General features: G+C 45.1%; 2 protein-coding genes across 2 annotated transcripts in view; both read left to right on the forward strand.

Annotated features, from left to right (window-relative positions):
• Positions 1-877: 877 nt before the first annotated feature.
• LOC149457033 (uncharacterized) lies at positions 878-11,995 on the forward strand. The gene is made up of 3 exons (XM_089684189.1): positions 878-1,031; positions 4,510-4,836; positions 10,285-11,995. The coding sequence occupies exons 1-3, from the start codon at positions 977-979 to the stop codon at positions 10,431-10,433; spliced, it is 531 nt and encodes a 176-aa protein (XP_089540315.1). The 5' UTR covers positions 878-976; the 3' UTR covers positions 10,434-11,995.
• Positions 11,996-16,253: 4,258 nt separating this feature from the next.
• LOC149457034 (uncharacterized) overlaps positions 16,254-17,261 on the forward strand; it is a 35,314-nt gene continuing 34,306 nt past the window's right edge. The window contains exon 1 of the mRNA XM_089684147.1: positions 16,254-16,371. Coding sequence (XP_089540273.1) covers positions 16,281-16,371 — 91 coding nt within the window. The 5' untranslated portion in view covers positions 16,254-16,280. The remainder of the gene's footprint in view (positions 16,372-17,261) is intronic.

The following is a 17,261-nucleotide window of genomic DNA, read 5'->3' on the forward strand; positions in this document are numbered from 1 at the left end:
TGACTGATGTGACTGGCACTGTGTTCCCTGTGGTATACTGCATGTCAGAGCTATATAAATGTATACTAGTAATAGTGTATGACTATGAGGGGACATTAGAGTGTAAGCTCCTCTGGTGACTGATAATAATTTCTCTATGTTCCCTGTACAGCACTGCGGTATATGTCAGAGCTATATAAATAAATATATTAATAATAGTGAATGACTGTGGTGGGGAAATTAGATTGTAAGCTCCTCTGGTGACTGATATGAATGGCTCAGTGAGAGGAAACCCACACAAGCACAGGAAGAACATGCTAGCAGCGCAGGTAGCGATTTTAGTTCTGCATGGCGGAAGTGCTAACCACTTAGCTACAGTGCTGACAACTGACTATAATGTAACACACATTTTTACCAAAACCACAAAAGACACAGAAAGCAAGATTCACAAAAGCAACGCACGGACGTGAAGGTCTTCATAGATAATAATGTAACCAGCAGGGGCGGACTGACAACTCATGGGGCCCCCGGGCAATAGGGGATCATGGGGCCCCTGTGTCCTTGCCCAAACTCAAAAAAGCCTATGAAAAAGGTACCAGGGGCATCTTATGGGGCCCCCTACTGACCCCGGGCCCTCGGGCAGTGCCCGAGTTTCCAAATGGTCAGTCCGCCCCTGGTAACCGGTTTTCATGCGCTTTTAGCGTACTTTGATCCTGCGCACATAAAATACAATGGTGTGAATGGGCCTTTAGAAAAACGCATACATATCCGAAGTGAAACCTTTAATGACCCCCCTGTACCAGAACGCCGTGTCCCTTGTTTACAGATGACAGAACACATGGCAAACATCGATAACGTAGATCTATCTCGGCTCAACCGCTCATAACAGACTCAATATGGAGGCTGATAAGGGCTCTGCGGGGTACGCCCTCTGTTATTATAGAGAGGGGGGTCACAGCACACAGGACTCAGAGAGACGATCCGAGAGAGAGGAGGCATGGATTCCAGGGTCTTCATCCTTCTAGCCACACTCCTGGCCTTCCAGGCTGCATGTAAGTCCCAATCCCAACAAGTGATCAGGAGACTGTGGTGCTGACAAGTCAGTAGCGCAGTCTATTCCGCACACAGTATCAGGTTATCGCTTTATTTTAACTTTTATGTTTAGTTGGAATTTTAAGCTCATTGTTTTATTTTCATTTTAAACTTTAAATTTAAATTGTAATTATATTTAATTGTAATCTTTTTAAAATTCAGATTTTATATTTTAATTTAAAATGTATATATTTAAATGAGTGCAAAGATCTGGAGGGATATATAGAAATCAGGAGCCAGTGGCAACTGCTAAGACTTCAGGATTGTGGTTTGGGTTAATGAAAGATGATTTGTAATAGGTTACCATTGGCTAGTATACAAAATGAGAGAAGAGGTAGTGTGCAGATACTAAGAATTACACCAGGACAAGAGAAGTGGGACTGTGCAGAGTCCATACATTCAGAATAAGGACAGATACCGAGAATGACACCCGGCATCCAGGACAAGAGAAGTGGGACTGTGCAGAGTCCATACATTCAGAATAAGGACAGATATCGAGAATGACACCCGGCATCCAGGACAAGAGAAGTGGGACTGTGCAGAGTCCATACATTCAGAATAAGGACAGATACCGAGAATGACACCCGGCATCCAGGACAAGAGAAGTAGGACTGTGCGTAGTCCATACATACAGAATAAGGACAGATACCGAGAATGACACCCGGCATCCAGGACAGGAGAAGTGGGACTGTGCGTAGTCCATACATATAGAATAAGGACAGATACCAAGAATGACACCCGGCATCCAGGACAAGAGAAGTGGGACTGTGCAGAGTCCATACATTCAGAATAAGGACAGATATCGAGAATGACACCCGGCATCCAGGACAAGAAAAGTGGGACTGTGCAGAGTCCATACATTCAGAATAAGGACAGATATCGAGAATTACACCCGGCATCCAGTACAAGAGAAGTGGGACTGTGCAGAGTCCATACATTCAGAATAAGGACAGATATCGAGAATGACACCCGGCATCCAGGACAAGAGAAGTGGGACTGTGCAGAATCCATTCATACAGAATAAGGACAGATACCGAGAATGACACCCGGCATCCAGGACAGGAGAAGTGGGACTGTGCGTAGTCCATACATATAGAATAAGGACAGATACCGAGAATGACACCCGGCATCCAGGACAAGAGAAGTGGGACTGTGCAGAGTCCATACATTCAGAATAAGGACAGATATCGAGAATTACACCCGGCATCCAGTACAAGAGAAGTGGGACTGTGCAGAGTCCATACATTCAGAATAAGGACAGATATCGAGAATGACACCCGGCATCCAGGACAAGAGAAATGGGACTGTGCAGAGTCCATACATACAGAATAAGGACAGATACAGAGAATTAACCACAGACTATTAAAGAAATGATAAGGGAAACATTTCCTGAGAAGCAAGCAGGCAAGAGACAAAAGGGATATTGCGCAGGCTTATGACCCGGAATATGAAAACAACGGTTTCTAAAGTGACTGCAGGACTCAATCTCAGTCTTAATAAAAGTACTCAGGCTTAATAAAAGTGCAAGACATCAATGAAGGTTCTCATTGTTCCTGGTCACGGTGTATCTAATATCTAATTGTAGCTAGACACCTTCAGCGGGACTTGTTCTGTAATGTTGAAGCAAATTCTTCAGTTCTAATTTGTGTCAGGAAGATAACCCAACATTTGTATCCACACAGGTAGCACACGCGCCTTAATCCAATAACCATGATATTGGGAAATATTGAAGAATGCCAGGGAAACAGGACACATCCCATGGTTACTGGACTGAGGTGTTTGGGCTACCTGTGTGGACATAGATGTTGGAGTATCTTCTTGGCACTCATTAGCAGGGCTTCCACCTTTCTGAACCACCCCTGTCTTCGCCCCCGACCCACCTCCGAGCACCGTCACTTGGTTCCAACCTCTACCCACCTCCCAGTACTGCCCCTTTTTAGAGAAAAAAGAGCCAAGTATATACTGTGCAATGCTTAGTAATTTGCATGTAATTTGTTAATAATAATAGGAAAAGCAGTAAAATAGACCCCATGTAGACAGCAAAATTTGACCCACCCCAGCAACAAAAGACTCCCATACAACAATAGACCGCCCCATCAACAATGGACCCCTGCAACAAAAGTCCACCCAAGCAGCAATAGATCTCCCAGAAGCAACAACAGATCTCCCAGCAGCCAGCATCAGCAGAACTCCCCCTAAGCAGTAGATCCCTCCCAGCAACAATTGACGACCCCCCTTCCCCCCAGGAACAATGAATCTCCTGCAACAAAAGAGTACCTAAGCAACAACAGACCCCCAGCAGAAACAACAGATCTCCTAGCAGCCAGCATCAAAAGACCTCAGAGGTCGTTCCCTCCCAGCAACAATTTTCCCCCCCCCACAGCTATAATAGATTCCCCACCAACAACAATAAACCTTCCCAGCAACAATAGACTCCCATGCAAAAATAGATCCCCTCCAGGGATAATGGATCCCCCCCAGGGGCGGACTGACCATTTGGAAACTTGCCCGGGGTCAGTAGGGGGCCCCATGAAAAACCCCTGGTACCCTTTTCATAGGCTTTTTTGAGTTTGGGCAAGGACACTGTGGCCCCATGATCCCCTATTGCCCGGGGTCCCATGAGTTGTCAGTCTGCCCCTGGATCCCCCAACAGCCAGCATCAATAGACTCTCCGGCGCACCCCTTGCCATTTCAAACATTCAGTGCTAGAGGTTCCAGAACTACGTTTTCCCGATTGCCTGCTGAAAAAAAAGCTCTGCTCACTAGAATCAAAGCAGTGGCTTGAAGAAGCTACAGAACATCTCCAATTTTAAAGAACAAGTCTTGTGTATGTTACTAAGTACCATAGCTCCCAGCTGGCTATCATTTGAAGGGACGGTCCCTCTTTTGGAGCCAAATCCCTCCAAATCCCTTTTTTCTCCTCGGTTGTCCCTCTTTTGCTAGACAACTATAAAAATGCATTTAGCTACAAAAAATGTCCTATTATTGCACCAAACCTTCTTCTAACCTTAAAAGGTAGTATAAAGTAAAAACAATACTGAAAAAAAAATGTGTTTGTGGGGTTGAGCAAAGATTTTATTGTGAATTTATTCTCCATGGTCTACATAATTGGCAATGTTACAGGGGCGTGTCCTTTACCTACATACCTTGTACTTTAAGGTGTCCATTCTTCTCAGTTCTGAAAGTTAGGAGTTATGAATTCTACCAGCAAAGGTGCAGGACAAGCCTTCTTGGACTGTTCCTGGGTGTTCCTCTCCTGTTCATGGTTTACCATTGCCAATACCAGCTGATCCTAAAAACGTAGCGTAGATACATCTGTTTCTGTGGCTTATATGTATTGAATTGTTATGCTTTGCCTTTAAGAGTTCCTCTAACTCCTCCGGAAACACAAGTTGTGTCTTGACATCTTGAGATCAGCAACTCTCTATCTTTCCCCAGGGGCCAAGCTTGATGTCCTTGTGGAACATCCCACTTTATCAGCCAAACCTGGAGACAAAGTCCAACTGAAATGTGTTCTGCAGAACTTCGCACAGCCTCTGGTTCTGAAGAATTTCATGGTGCAGTGGTTCACCCGTGGGAAGCAAGTGGCCGAGTTTGACGATACAATCACCATCAATAAACCGGGATTCTCAATGTCCCTGGATGCCATAGGGAAAGGAGATGCCACCTTGACCATTGAGTCCTTCACCCCAGACGATGCTGGCAACTATCGCTGTCATGTCTACTATAACTCAGACACTAACTTGAAACAAATTGTCCTGTCAGGTAAGTGGACATCAGACTTATCCTGGGTAGGAGGGATGGTTGTACAAAGCATCTATACACTCTATTTGCATCCTTTCTGATTCACCAATATCAATGTTAGTTTGTTTCTGCAACGGAAATATTATATCACTAACATTTAGGTCAGGGGGTCCCCAAACGTTATAAACAAAGGGCCAATTTACTGTCCTTCAGACTTCATGGCAGCCGCACTATGGCCAGTGGGAGCAGAAAACGCCCTAGTGTCAGCGGAGGGTAAAAATAAAATGACCTATAGTGCTCTATTATTGTTAATAGTGGAAGAAATAGTGCCCCGTTGTTGATGTCAATGGGAGGAATAGTGTCCCATCATTGGTGTCATCAGGAGGAATAGTGCACCATCATTGGTATTAGCAGGAGGAATAGTGCCCCATCATTGGTATCAGGGGGAGGAATAGTGGCCTATCATTGGTATCAGTGGGAGGAATAGTGCCCCATCATTGGTATCAGTGGGAGGAATAGTGTCCCATCATTGGTATCAGTGGGAGGAATAGTGTCCCATCATTGGTGTCAGTGGGAGGAATAGTGCCCCATCATTGGTGTCAGTGGGAGGAATAGTGCCCCATCATTGGTGTCAGTGGGAGGAATAGTGCCCCATCATTGGTATCAGTGGGAGGAATAGTGCCCCATCATTGGTGTCAGTGGGAGGAATAGTGGCCTATCATTGGTATCAGTGGGAGGAATAGTGCCCCATCATTGGTGTCAGTGGGAGGAATAGTGCCCCATCATTGATATCCGTGGGAGGAATAGTGCCCCATCATTTGTATCAGTGGGAGGAATAGTGCCCCATCATTGGTGTCAGTGGGAGGAATAGTGCCCCATCATTGGTATCAGTGGGAGGAATAGTGCCCCATCATTGGTATCAGTGGGAGGAATAGTGCCCCATCATTGGTATCAGTGGGAGGAATAGTGGCCCATCATTGGTATCAGTGGGAGGAATAGTGGCCTATCATTGGTGTCAATGGGAGGAATAGTGCCCCGTTGTTGATGTCAGTGGGAGGAATTATTATTATTATACAGTATTTATAAAGCGCCAATAGTTCGCTCAGCGCTGTACATTACAAAGGGGGACAGAACATGTGACAGAACAATACCAATACAATGCAAAACATGAGGGGATCGAGGGCCCTGCTCTTTCGAGCTTACAATCTAGGAGGGAATAGTGCGCTACTATGGCATTAGTAAGAGGAAAAGTGTTGCATCATTGGGGTCATTGGGAGGAATTGTACCACACTGTTGGTGTCCGTGGAAGGAGATAATCCTCTTCGCTGGTATCCTTGGGAGGAATAGGACCTCTTATCAGCAGATAGAATAGTGCCCAAGGACAGGCAAAGAACCACACCCAGCCCACGGGCCGCACTTAGAGGACTACTGAGTGTGGTGGATAAAAATGCTAAATCGTCATGGTCTCTCTTTCCCAAAGTTCTATGCTCTTGTAAGCATAGAGATGGTTTTGCTCTGGAATGGTTCCTAAATTTAGATCTTCTTTCCCCCCAGACCCTTCTTGTTTTGCCTACATGATATTAGAAACAAAGATGAAGGACCTTTTTTAGAGATACAGTACACATAGTCACTAGCCTGTATAATGCAGACACTAGATTTTTAACACTCTAGCTGTCCAAATTCTCCAAAGTTTGAGGTACGTGGAAGACTTTAATCAGTGGAACCTAAAGCATAACTCTAGCTCCTGAGTACACAGTTCCATAATAGGAGCAACACCTGGAAGTTTAAAACGTGTGTATATCCCAAACTTTTTGGACAGGGTGGGGTAGTGGTAAAAGCCTTGTGATGTTTTGCTTTTTTTGTCTGTCTGTGTCCTCACTAGGTAAATTCCCCCCTTCTCTATGTTCTGTTGTCACTTGTAATTGAGACATAAAATGAGGGGAAACTCCAAATTTTAGAGTTGTCACCAGAACAAGAGGCTAGGATAAGTCTTCCAGTAAAAACATTTGATCTGGTAATAACTGTCCAAAATGGGTAATTGTCCTCAGCCTTCCTATCACTTTCTTTGCATTTCAGCGACAGGAGAGAGCAAAAAAAGAAAAAAACTGACAGTGGTCCTCACCCTTCCCTACACTATCGATCGAAACTGAATTTTTCTTTGGCATATTCTAAATAAATCTTCCAGAGGGCCTCATTCACTCCAGAACGTGGTGTGTTCAAAACGCAATGCAGTTGTGATCTGCAACAGGTGTCAATGCCAATGACACCCCTGAACGCAGGTCGGAACACAATGCATTTGTCTGCAATTGTACAGAAGTACCATGCGATCCACATTGCAGTGCATTGCCAAATGTAGTGCACTACTTTTGGTGCGGTCCTGTGAGATTTCAGCCCTCAAATGGGCTCAAATCGCACTGCACTGAACTGCATGTGAATCACACAGGAATGCGTTGTGAATTCTGGTGTGACCTGGCCTTAATCACCACTAAATGTGACCCTACTTTGGTTCATAGTGGCTCTAAACCTACCAATGGAGAGGAGGGATCACATAGTTGCTTACACCATGGATGTTTGACATGTAAGCAAGTATCTGAACTACCCCTTTTGACAATACTCATAATTGTTGGAGGCTCAGGGAAGAATTGTGGCTAGAGAAGGAGAACCTTCAATGTCCAGCTCTCTAGACATCTCGGAGAAATGAGTTCTCAATGGTCTATAATCCCTAGAGATAAGGACAATACTAGGGTTCTAAAAGCCTCAGGTTACCCATGGATACAATGGAGGAATTCCTCTGTGTCATGTGCCCCCTGTGTTATCTGGAGCTGAAGGTGACTCAGTGTGTAATTTGGTCCCCAATTTAAATAGGAGTGATTGTTCCATGCAAATGTGGGTAAGCCAGACCTCCAAGGGTGAAGCTGCTCTTCAACATACCAAACTAGCTTGATGAGCACCCATGACCATTTGTTCTGAAGCTTGCAGCATACCATGCTGAACATTGGGTGAGGCTGTTGAAGCTTGACCTTGTATGTCTTCCCTTGTTTCTCCCATCTCATTGCTGAATTCCCTCTTTAGGTTCCTTTCCTCTTTCCTATTGCACTCTGTTAGAGCTGAGCTCTGGCCATTTGCTAGCAGTGCTCCCTGGCCAGAGAAGCAAGGCACTCATAGAAACATCTAAAAGTACCTGGAAACTCCACAGCTTCCACTATATCTTTTATTTCAAATCCTTAAAAATGCAACATTGTGAGGAACTCCAGTGAGTGAAGCCACCCATCAATATACCCAATTAGTGGGCCTTAAAAGTATTTTTCAGGGCACCCATGGTCATTTCTTCTGGGGCTTGTAGCACACCATGATGAAAAGTGGGTGAGGTAATAAATCTTGACCTTGAATGTCCTCCCATAAATCTCCCATTTCCTTTCTCTTTGCAGAAATCCATCCCTTAGGTAGCATTCAACCTTTCCTCTCTTTCTTTGAGTTCAGTAAATTGTTCCTCCAATAAGAACAGCCACCCATAAATATAACCAACTAGTGGGTCTTAAAGAAAACTATTTTTGAGGGCAACAGTGATGATCAGTAATCCAACAAAATAATACCAGAATCTCTAATGCACTTTATCAACTATGTGACATTATTCTAAAGCAATGACTGGATGTGGCCCTTTGCTTGCCTTTAGCCCTTGGGGCACTATACCTCCCTCTGATATGAGACACTACTTTCCCAATGATACTAATGATGGGGCACTATTCCTCCCACTGATACCAATGATGGGGCACTATTCCTCCCACTGATACCAATGATGGGGCACTATTCCTCCCACTGACACCAATGATGGGGCACTATTCCTCCCACTGATACCAACAATAGGCCACTATTCCTCCCACTGACACCAATGATGGAGCACTATTCCTCCCACTGATACCAATGATGGGGCACTATTCCTCCCACTGATACCAACAATAGGCCACTATTCCTCCCACTGACACCAATGATGGGGCACTATTCCTCCCACTGATACCAACGATGAGGCACTATTCCTCCCACTGATACCAATGATGGGGCACTATTCCTCCCACTGATACCAATGATGGGGCACTATTCCTCCCACTGATACCAATGATGGGGCACTATTCCTCCCACTGACACCAATGATGGGGCGCTATTCCTCCCACTGACACCATCGATGGGGCACTATTCCTCCCACTGATACCAATGATGAGGCACTATTCCTCCACTGATACCAATGATGGGGCACTATTCCTCCCACTGATACCAACAATAGGCCACTATTCCTCCCACTGACACCAATGATGGGGCACTATTCCTCCCACTGATACCAATGATGAGGCACTATTCCTCCCACTGATACCAATGATGGGGCACTATTCCTCCCACTGACACCAATGATGGGGCACTATTCCTCCCCCTAATAGCAAATAGGGTGATGTTTGCTCCCACTGTTGCTAGAAAACCTTCCACTCCCGATCGGCTGGACTTCCATAGAGTCTGAAGGACAATAAACTGGCCCTTTGTTTAGAAAGGTTGTAGACCCCTGTTCTAAAGAATAGTGAGTTGAACGTTACTAGAGGAGATGCAAGAAGGGGTTTACAACGAACAACCTCACAACCAAGGCTAACTGAAGACTCAAATGTTTTTCCTAAACTTGGAATAATGGCAAAAATGACTTCCAAAAGTAACACTTAGTATAGGACCCATTCCCTGGGTTTCAGAGTCTAGCAATGGACCTTCCCAGTGGTCCTGACTACGATGTTTGGTGGCATCTGATACTGCATAACAAGCACCATGTTTCTGCATCGTCACCATTTCAGAATCAAAGAACCAATGGGTGAGATCCCAAGTGGAGGTCATCAGAATTTTATAGCAAAGCATGTGATACAAACTATAGTTATTAATAATTTCAAGTACTTAAAAAGCTCCACCAACAGCAGTACTTTACATATATATTGTACATTCACATCAGTCCCTGCACTCAAGGAGCTTACAATCTAAGGTCCCTAACTCACATTCATACATACACATACTAGGGACAATTTAGACAGGGGCCAATTGCCTACTAGCATGTCTTTGGAGTGTGGGAGAAAACCGGAGTACCTGGAGGAAACACACAGAGGAACAAGAACATGCAAACTCCAGGTAGGTGGTGCCGTGGTTGAGATTCGAACCGATGATCCTAGTGCTGCTAGGCAGAAGGACTAACCACTTTGCCACTAAGTTGCCCTTTATATGATTTATTTGTCTTTATTTGTGGCTCCATAATCATACTTTTCACTTTAAACTCTTGAAACCCTACGTTACATTGTTAGAGAACTGGACTTGTATAACAGACATTGGTATCCCAGTTTGGTCCTCTTCCAGAGGTCTTGAATGGGATTGAACGGACCGAATGATAACATTTTGTAAGTCTGCAGTAAAATCCTTCTGACCTATCCTTTATATCTCTCATATCCACAGATTCCACCAAGCCAAAGGAGGAGGAGGACAATACGCTGAGCACGCTGACCACTTGTGAATCCATCCTTGACAAAAAGTTGGACATCATCATTAAGTGGTCTGAGAAGGTCGACGCCAAGTTGGATGAGCTGAAGAAGTGCCCAAAATAAAAGCTTGCCATGAAGTCATGAATAGTTTTGCATTTCCTTTATGATAAGTGTATTATCTCTGCTGGCCACTTGCAATGAGGCTTTGTTTTCACAGTTGTTTGGATCCCTCCAACATGCTCCACCATTGCTGACCTTGCAGATGAAACTCCACGTTCCATTTTTTTGCCCTTTTCGATTCTCTTTCAATAATTTTTTTTTTTTAAAACTTGGAATGAAAAGTGAAATGGCACATAGAAGCCGAGGGATAAGAAGGTTTAAAGTGTATGTCCACCCAAAACTTTTTTAAAATTTAGTTTTGGATAGAAAAGGAAGAGGTTATAACCATTCCTGGGGAAAATAGCACCCCGGGGTGAACACGCCAAATTTTGCCCTCCCCCCCAAGATGTATGAGCACTATGTGTCAGCAAAAATCCCCCCCCCCAAAATAAAAGCACTAATCCCCACATGGAAGAAAAATATATTTGAAATATATTTTAAAAATATTCTTCCCAAATATATTGCCATATATTTGAAATACTACAATTTTTTTAAAAACATATTTTTTTAAATATATTCTTCAGATTTTTTTTAACATATAAAAAAGTCATGTTTACATATATTTGTAAATTCATTCCAAAAATGTAGATTTGTATTTTTAAAGACATACAGTATATTTGAAATGTATTTTTAAAAATATTTTTCATATATTTTGTAATAAAAAAATAAAAATACATTTCAACATGCAGAATATATATATATTTATTGAAATATATTAAATATGACCAACATTGTAGTATTTCACATATATGGCAATATATTTAGGAAGAATATTTTTAAAATATATTTAATTAATATTTTTCTTCCATATGGGTCTGCATGCTTACCCCCTAAGCATAAATTTCCCCTCCTCCAAATACAAATCTGTCCCCCTTCACAGCAAACATCTTTGCCCCATCCCTCCAGCTCAAATCATCTCCCTCCCCATATGTCCCCAAGACAACCCCCCCTCCCCCCCAGTAAGAAAAAAATACCCTCCTAGTACACATCTTCAAATTACCTCTGCAAGCGCAACCCCCCACTTCAAATCCTCCCAGTAAAATTTCCCCTCCCCCAATTCCCCATCCTAGCACAAATCCCCCCACAAAAAATCCCCCCTGTACCATATCACCTTTTCTAGTACAACCCCCCCCAAATCCCTTCTCCTAGCATACATCCTCTCCCAACACAAATCCCCACCAAATCATCCCACCTAGCACACCTTCCAAAATTTCCCCTCTTAGAACCATTCTTACCCCTTCTGCCCCCCAAATTCTTCCTCCCAACTCAATTCTCCTCCACCCAATCTGCATGTGGTGCCCTCCCACCTCACATGATCATGATCATAAGATTGGGGTCCCTTATCCTAGAGGTTGCAGGGGGCCACTTTTTGGAAGTCATAGAAGACATTGCTCCCATTCTGTAGGTGATTGTGTGCGATAAGAAAATGATACGCCATGGTGGGCGGTAAAATCTTGGCTTGTATTTTTGGGTTTGTTGTGCAGAATAATAATTTCCTTCTAATAAAATCTTTTATCGAGTGAAAAGGTGAATGTCTTGTTTATCATTTAGGAGAGTGTGGGGGGGGGGGGGTTTACAAATCAGTTTGGTCACCAGTCTGCCCCCAGCTGGTTGGACAGTGAAGGAGCAGCATACTCCATGGCGGTAGCTGTCCTCAGTCTCAGTGATGATGTGTCCCGGGGGATGTTCCAGGATCACAGTGTCACCCACACGTTGCATGCACAGTAACTAATAGGCATTCATTATGGTGATTGGTGGCTGGGTGGGCGTTTCCTGCATTATAGAGGTGGGGTTTGAGTAGGAATGCTCTGGTAAGAGGGTGAAGCCTGGCCAGGACCACCTGGTCACTGGGTGGGCCTAAGGCAGGCTAGGTCAACGGTTTCCAAAGTCGGTAAGTATGCTTCCTGATGAAGTCATCACTCTGCTTTCTGCTACTGTCAGCATGTTCCAGGAGACTGAAGAAGAAAATAACTGGCTTCCAATCTTGCACCCCCTCCCCCTCCCTGTGTGAGTCCTCCTCTCCAGGGCCTTACGGGAAGTGCAATGAGGACAGATTCAGCTAGCAATATTCAATCGGACATTTCATTTTTTTTTGCTGTGTGTTTTGTGAATGGAAGGAGGGGGGGGGGGGTGCTCTTCAGCATTCACTCCCATCAGATCAGTTAAATACGCAGAGAATCAAATGTGACATTCCTCATTGAGAAGACGACTGCCCTTTGGTGGGCTTGCATTGATATTCAGGATGATTCCAGCCATATCCCACGCTGTACTGAACAGATGTACACTATATTGCCGAAAGTATTGGGCCTCCTGCCTTTCCACACACATGACCTTTAATGGCCCCCCAGTCTTAGTCCGTAGGGTTCAATATTGAGTTGGCCCCGCCCTTTGCAGCTATAACAGTTTCAACTCTTCTGGGAAGGCCGTCCACAAGGTTTAGGAGGGTGTCTATGGGAAGGTTGGACCATTCTTCCAGAAGCACATTTGTCAGGTCAGGCACTGATGTCGGGGGAGGAGGCCTGGCTCACAGTCTCTGCTCTAATTCATCCCAAAGGTGTTCTATAGGGTTGAGGTCAGAACTCTGTGCAGGACAGTCAAGTTCCTCCACCCCAAACTGGCTCCTCCATGTCTTTATGGACCTTGCTTTGTGCACTGGTGGGTAGTCATGTTGGAACAGGTAGGGGCCATCCCCAAACTCTTCCCACAAAGTTGGGAGCATGAAATTGTCCAAAATGTCTTGGTATGCTGACGCCTTAAGAGTTCCCTTCACTGGAACTAGGGGGCCAAGCCCAACCCCTGAAAAACAACCCCACACCATAATCCCCCCTCCACCAACCCTTACACTTGGCACAATGCAGTCAGGCAAATACCATTCTCCTGGCAACTGCCAAACCCAGACACGTCCATCGGATTGCCAGACAAAGAAGTGTGATTGGTCACTCCAGAGAACATGTCTCCACTGCTCTAGAGTCCAGTGGCGGCGTGCTTTACACCATGGCATCCGATGATTTGCATTGCACTTGGTGATGCAAGGCTTGGGTGCAGCTGCTCGGCCATGGAAACCCATTCCATGAAGCTCTCTACGCACTGTTGTTGGGCTCATCTGAAGGCCACACCAAGTTTGGAGGTCTTTAGCTATTGACTCTGCAGACAGTTGGCATCTTCTGCGCACTGTGTGCTTCAGCATGCGCTGACCCCGCCCTGTCATGTGACGTGGCCTCCCACTTGGTGGCTGAGTGGCTGTTGTTCCCAGTGGCTTCCACTTTGTTATAATCCCTCTAACAGTTGAGCGTGGAATATTTAGTAGCCAGGAAATGTCACGGATGGACTTATTGCACAGGTGGCCACCTATCACGGGACCACGCTTGGAGCCACTGAGCTCCTGAGAGCGACCCATTCTTTCACCAATGTTTGTAGAAGCAGTCTGCATGCCTAGGGGCTTGATTGTATACACCTGTGTCCATGGAGGGGATTGGAACACCTGAATCACATGATTTGGGGGGCGGGCCCAATACTTCTAGCAATATAGTGTATATTGACTTACAAGGCAGAATGTAAAAGTTCCTTTATCATGCCGTATATCAGGATGATCTTGTTTTATTTGTCTCCCTAACTCACATTCATACATACACATACTAGGACAATTTAGACAGGAGCCAATTCACCTCCTAACATGTCTTTGGAGTGTGGGAGGAAACCAGAGGAAACCCACGCAGGCACAGGGAGAACATGCAAACTCCAGGCAGGTGGTGCACTCTTTGAGATTTGAACCAATGACCCGAGTACTGCCAGGTGGAAATGCTAACCATTTTGCCACTGTGCTGCCTGTAGGATTATAACTTTTTTTTTTTTAATGGTTGAACTGGATGGACTTTTTTCAGCCAGACTATGTAACTATTTGGTGCACACAAAGTGGGCTGAGGAATATAGCTGCTTCTGTGCCACCCTATAGTAGAAATATTGCTACAGGGTGGCACAAAATCACGTATATATAAGTGACTTTGAATTTCCGGGTAGGGGGCCTACCCGTGCCGCCATTCGCAGCTTCGGCTGTTGAACACCGGGTCCCAGCCTGTGATTCCCCGCCAGCACCCAGCGATCGCCGAGTATCACTGACAGGGGAGAGACCTGTGTGTAAACAAAACAGATCTCTCCACTGTCAGCTCCAGCACACTGCTTTGTATGCGTAGCACAGCCATACAAAGCAGTGTGCTTGCAGTGCAGCACTCACCCAGCACACAGTTAACCCTTTGATCGCCCCTGATGTTAATCCCTTCCTGCCCAGTGCCATTAGTAAAGTGTCAGTGCTTTTTATTAGCATTGATCACTGTATTGTTGTCACTGGGGATGTCAGTGACACCAAGTCAGTTCCCCTCCCCAGTGTCAGAATGCCCGCCGTAGTCCCGCTATAAATCGCTGATTGCCGCCATTACTAGTAAAAAAATGTTGTTTTTTTTAATTCCAGTATATATACCGCCATTGTAGATGCTATAACTTTCACGTAAACCAATTAATTTACAAGTATTGGGATTTTTTTTCAGCAAACACATGGAGCAGAATACATTTTGGACTAATGTTATGACGAAATTCGAGTTTTAAAATTTTTTTACTGGACGTGTTTAATAGCAAAAAGTCAAAAATATTGTTTTTTTTTAAATTGTTTTTTTTTTGTTTATAATGCAAAAAATAAATACTGCCGAAAGAAAGCTCTATTTGTAGGGATGTAAATTTAATTTATGTGCAGCGTTGCATGACTGCGCAATTGCCAGTTAAAATAACGCAGCACCGTACCGCAAAAAATGGCCTGGCCAGGAAGGGGGGGGTCCTCTGGAGGGCAAGTGGATAATTAAATGAACGTTTTTGTGCCCGGAGTTCAGCATCAGCCCGGGTTCACACTGATGCGGTGAGGAATTTACAGTGTTTTCTATGCCAATTCCGCACCGCATCAGAATTGCACCCCATTCATGCGAACCGCTGCGGGTGTCTATGTTAAGTTAACAACACCCCAAAATCAGTCCGCAAAACGCGGTGCGAGGTGCAGAATCGGATCGCATAGGTGCGCATACTCATGCGATCCGATTCTAGTGCGAACCCAAAAAAAGGAGAGGAGAAGAAGCCGGCTTTCAGCTGCTGCAGAGAAAGCCATATATGGGATCGGTTCCAGTAATTACCCCCCCGTGCCAATCACCCTCCCTACCCAGAGCCAAATCACCCAGGCCTGGGCCCCATACAGGAGGACAGGTGGTACCCCCTTTATCCACAGCCCTGATCACAGCTGCAATGCGAGCAGGGGCAGACTGACAACTCATGGGGCCCCCGGGCAATAGGGGATCATGGGGCCCCTGTGTCCTTGCCCAAACTCAAAAAAGCCTATGAAAAAGGTACCAGGGGCATCTCATGGGGCCCCCTACTGACCCCGGGCCCTCGGGCAGTGCCAGAGTTTCCAAATGGTCAGTCCGCCCCTGGTTACATGTCGTCAATGTACCCTGCACTTTACATATATTACACTTTCAGATCGATTTGAGGACAAGATAGGATTTTCAGTTCATGGAAGTCCATAAAACAGGATTTTTTTCGTTGGGTCGGATACTTCTTTTGTTCCAAATAACATTTTATAGAAGTGGCTGACACACGTGAGATCATCATTCAGTGGTAGATGGGTCTGGGTGATAGTGATGGAGAAAGTGCCCCTGAAGGGCGATCGCAGTTATGACAGCTCAGCCCTTATCTAGGAGAAGACTGCCAGTGTGTGGGCAAGATAAGAGCTCAGTGCTGAGACCGTCCTGCCCGCCCGACGCCTGTGTGTGTACTATGGACAAGGGACGGAGAGCTCAGGACCGGCCACTGAGGACTGCGGGGTGGCTAGGACCCACTATGACCCTTCTACCCCTCTGCATCACCTGTAAGTACACAATATCTGTTCACCTTTTTGGCTGGAGTTCCATTGAAACTCCTTGAACACAACATGGAGAATCGACTCCAGCAGACTGACAGCCATGCATGGCCCCCATAGACACATAGACCCCTGTGGCCCCTAGATATGGCTGCTGGATATTATATGAACGTTTCAGGAATGCAGGGGCCACCATTGTTACCTCCCTCTGAAAACGGCTGATTGGCTGCAATGCTTGGAGTCACTAACCCGGAACAAGCATGCGCATACTTATCTCCATACTTGTATTGAGGCCGAAGGGCCCGGACACGTTGTGTTCATGATTCTCCTTCACCGATAAACACCGGCCAACCGGATGGCACCTCCCCCCATACACATTGCAAGCCCCGAGATCCTCCCACACTCCAGTCTCCTCCATCTCTCAGTATTGGGTCATTATAACGACCATTTGTTGGGGGAGATTCTGCACCCCTTCAGCTTCAATGTATTCGGTGTGATAGTGAGATACAATGTATCGGTGTGATAGTGAGATACAATGTATCGGTGTGATAGTGAGATACAATGTATCGGTGTGATAGTGAGATACAATGTATTGGTGTGATAGTGAGATACAATGTATTCGGTGTGATAGTGAGATACAATGTATCGGTGTGATAGTGAGATACAATGTATCAGTGTGATAGTGAGATACAATATATCGGTGTGATAGTGAGATACAATGTATCGGTGTGATAGTGACATACAATGTATTCAGGGTGATAATGAGATACAATGTATCGGTGCGATAGTGAGATACAATGTATCAGTGTGATAGTGACATACAATGTATCGGTGTGATAGTGAGATACAATGTATTCGGTGTGATAGTGACATACAATGTATTCAGGGTGATAATGAGA

The sequence above is a fragment of the Staurois parvus genome, unplaced genomic scaffold (genome assembly GCF_062004578.1).
Source record: "Staurois parvus isolate SC_StPar_1 unplaced genomic scaffold, SC_StPar_1.0 ptg000338l, whole genome shotgun sequence".
Taxonomy (NCBI): Eukaryota; Metazoa; Chordata; class Amphibia; order Anura; family Ranidae; genus Staurois; species Staurois parvus.

Coding starts and splice junctions, on each gene's coding strand:
- LOC149457033 (XM_089684189.1), top strand. CDS start 977: ATGGATTCCAGGGTCTTCATCCTTCTAGCCACACTCCTGGCCTTCCAG. Junction 1,032..4,509: donor CCTGGCCTTCCAGGCTGCAT/GTAAGTCCCAAT, acceptor ATCTTTCCCCAG/GGGCCAAGCTTGATGTCCTT. Junction 4,837..10,284: donor GAAACAAATTGTCCTGTCAG/GTAAGTGGACAT, acceptor TCATATCCACAG/ATTCCACCAAGCCAAAGGAG.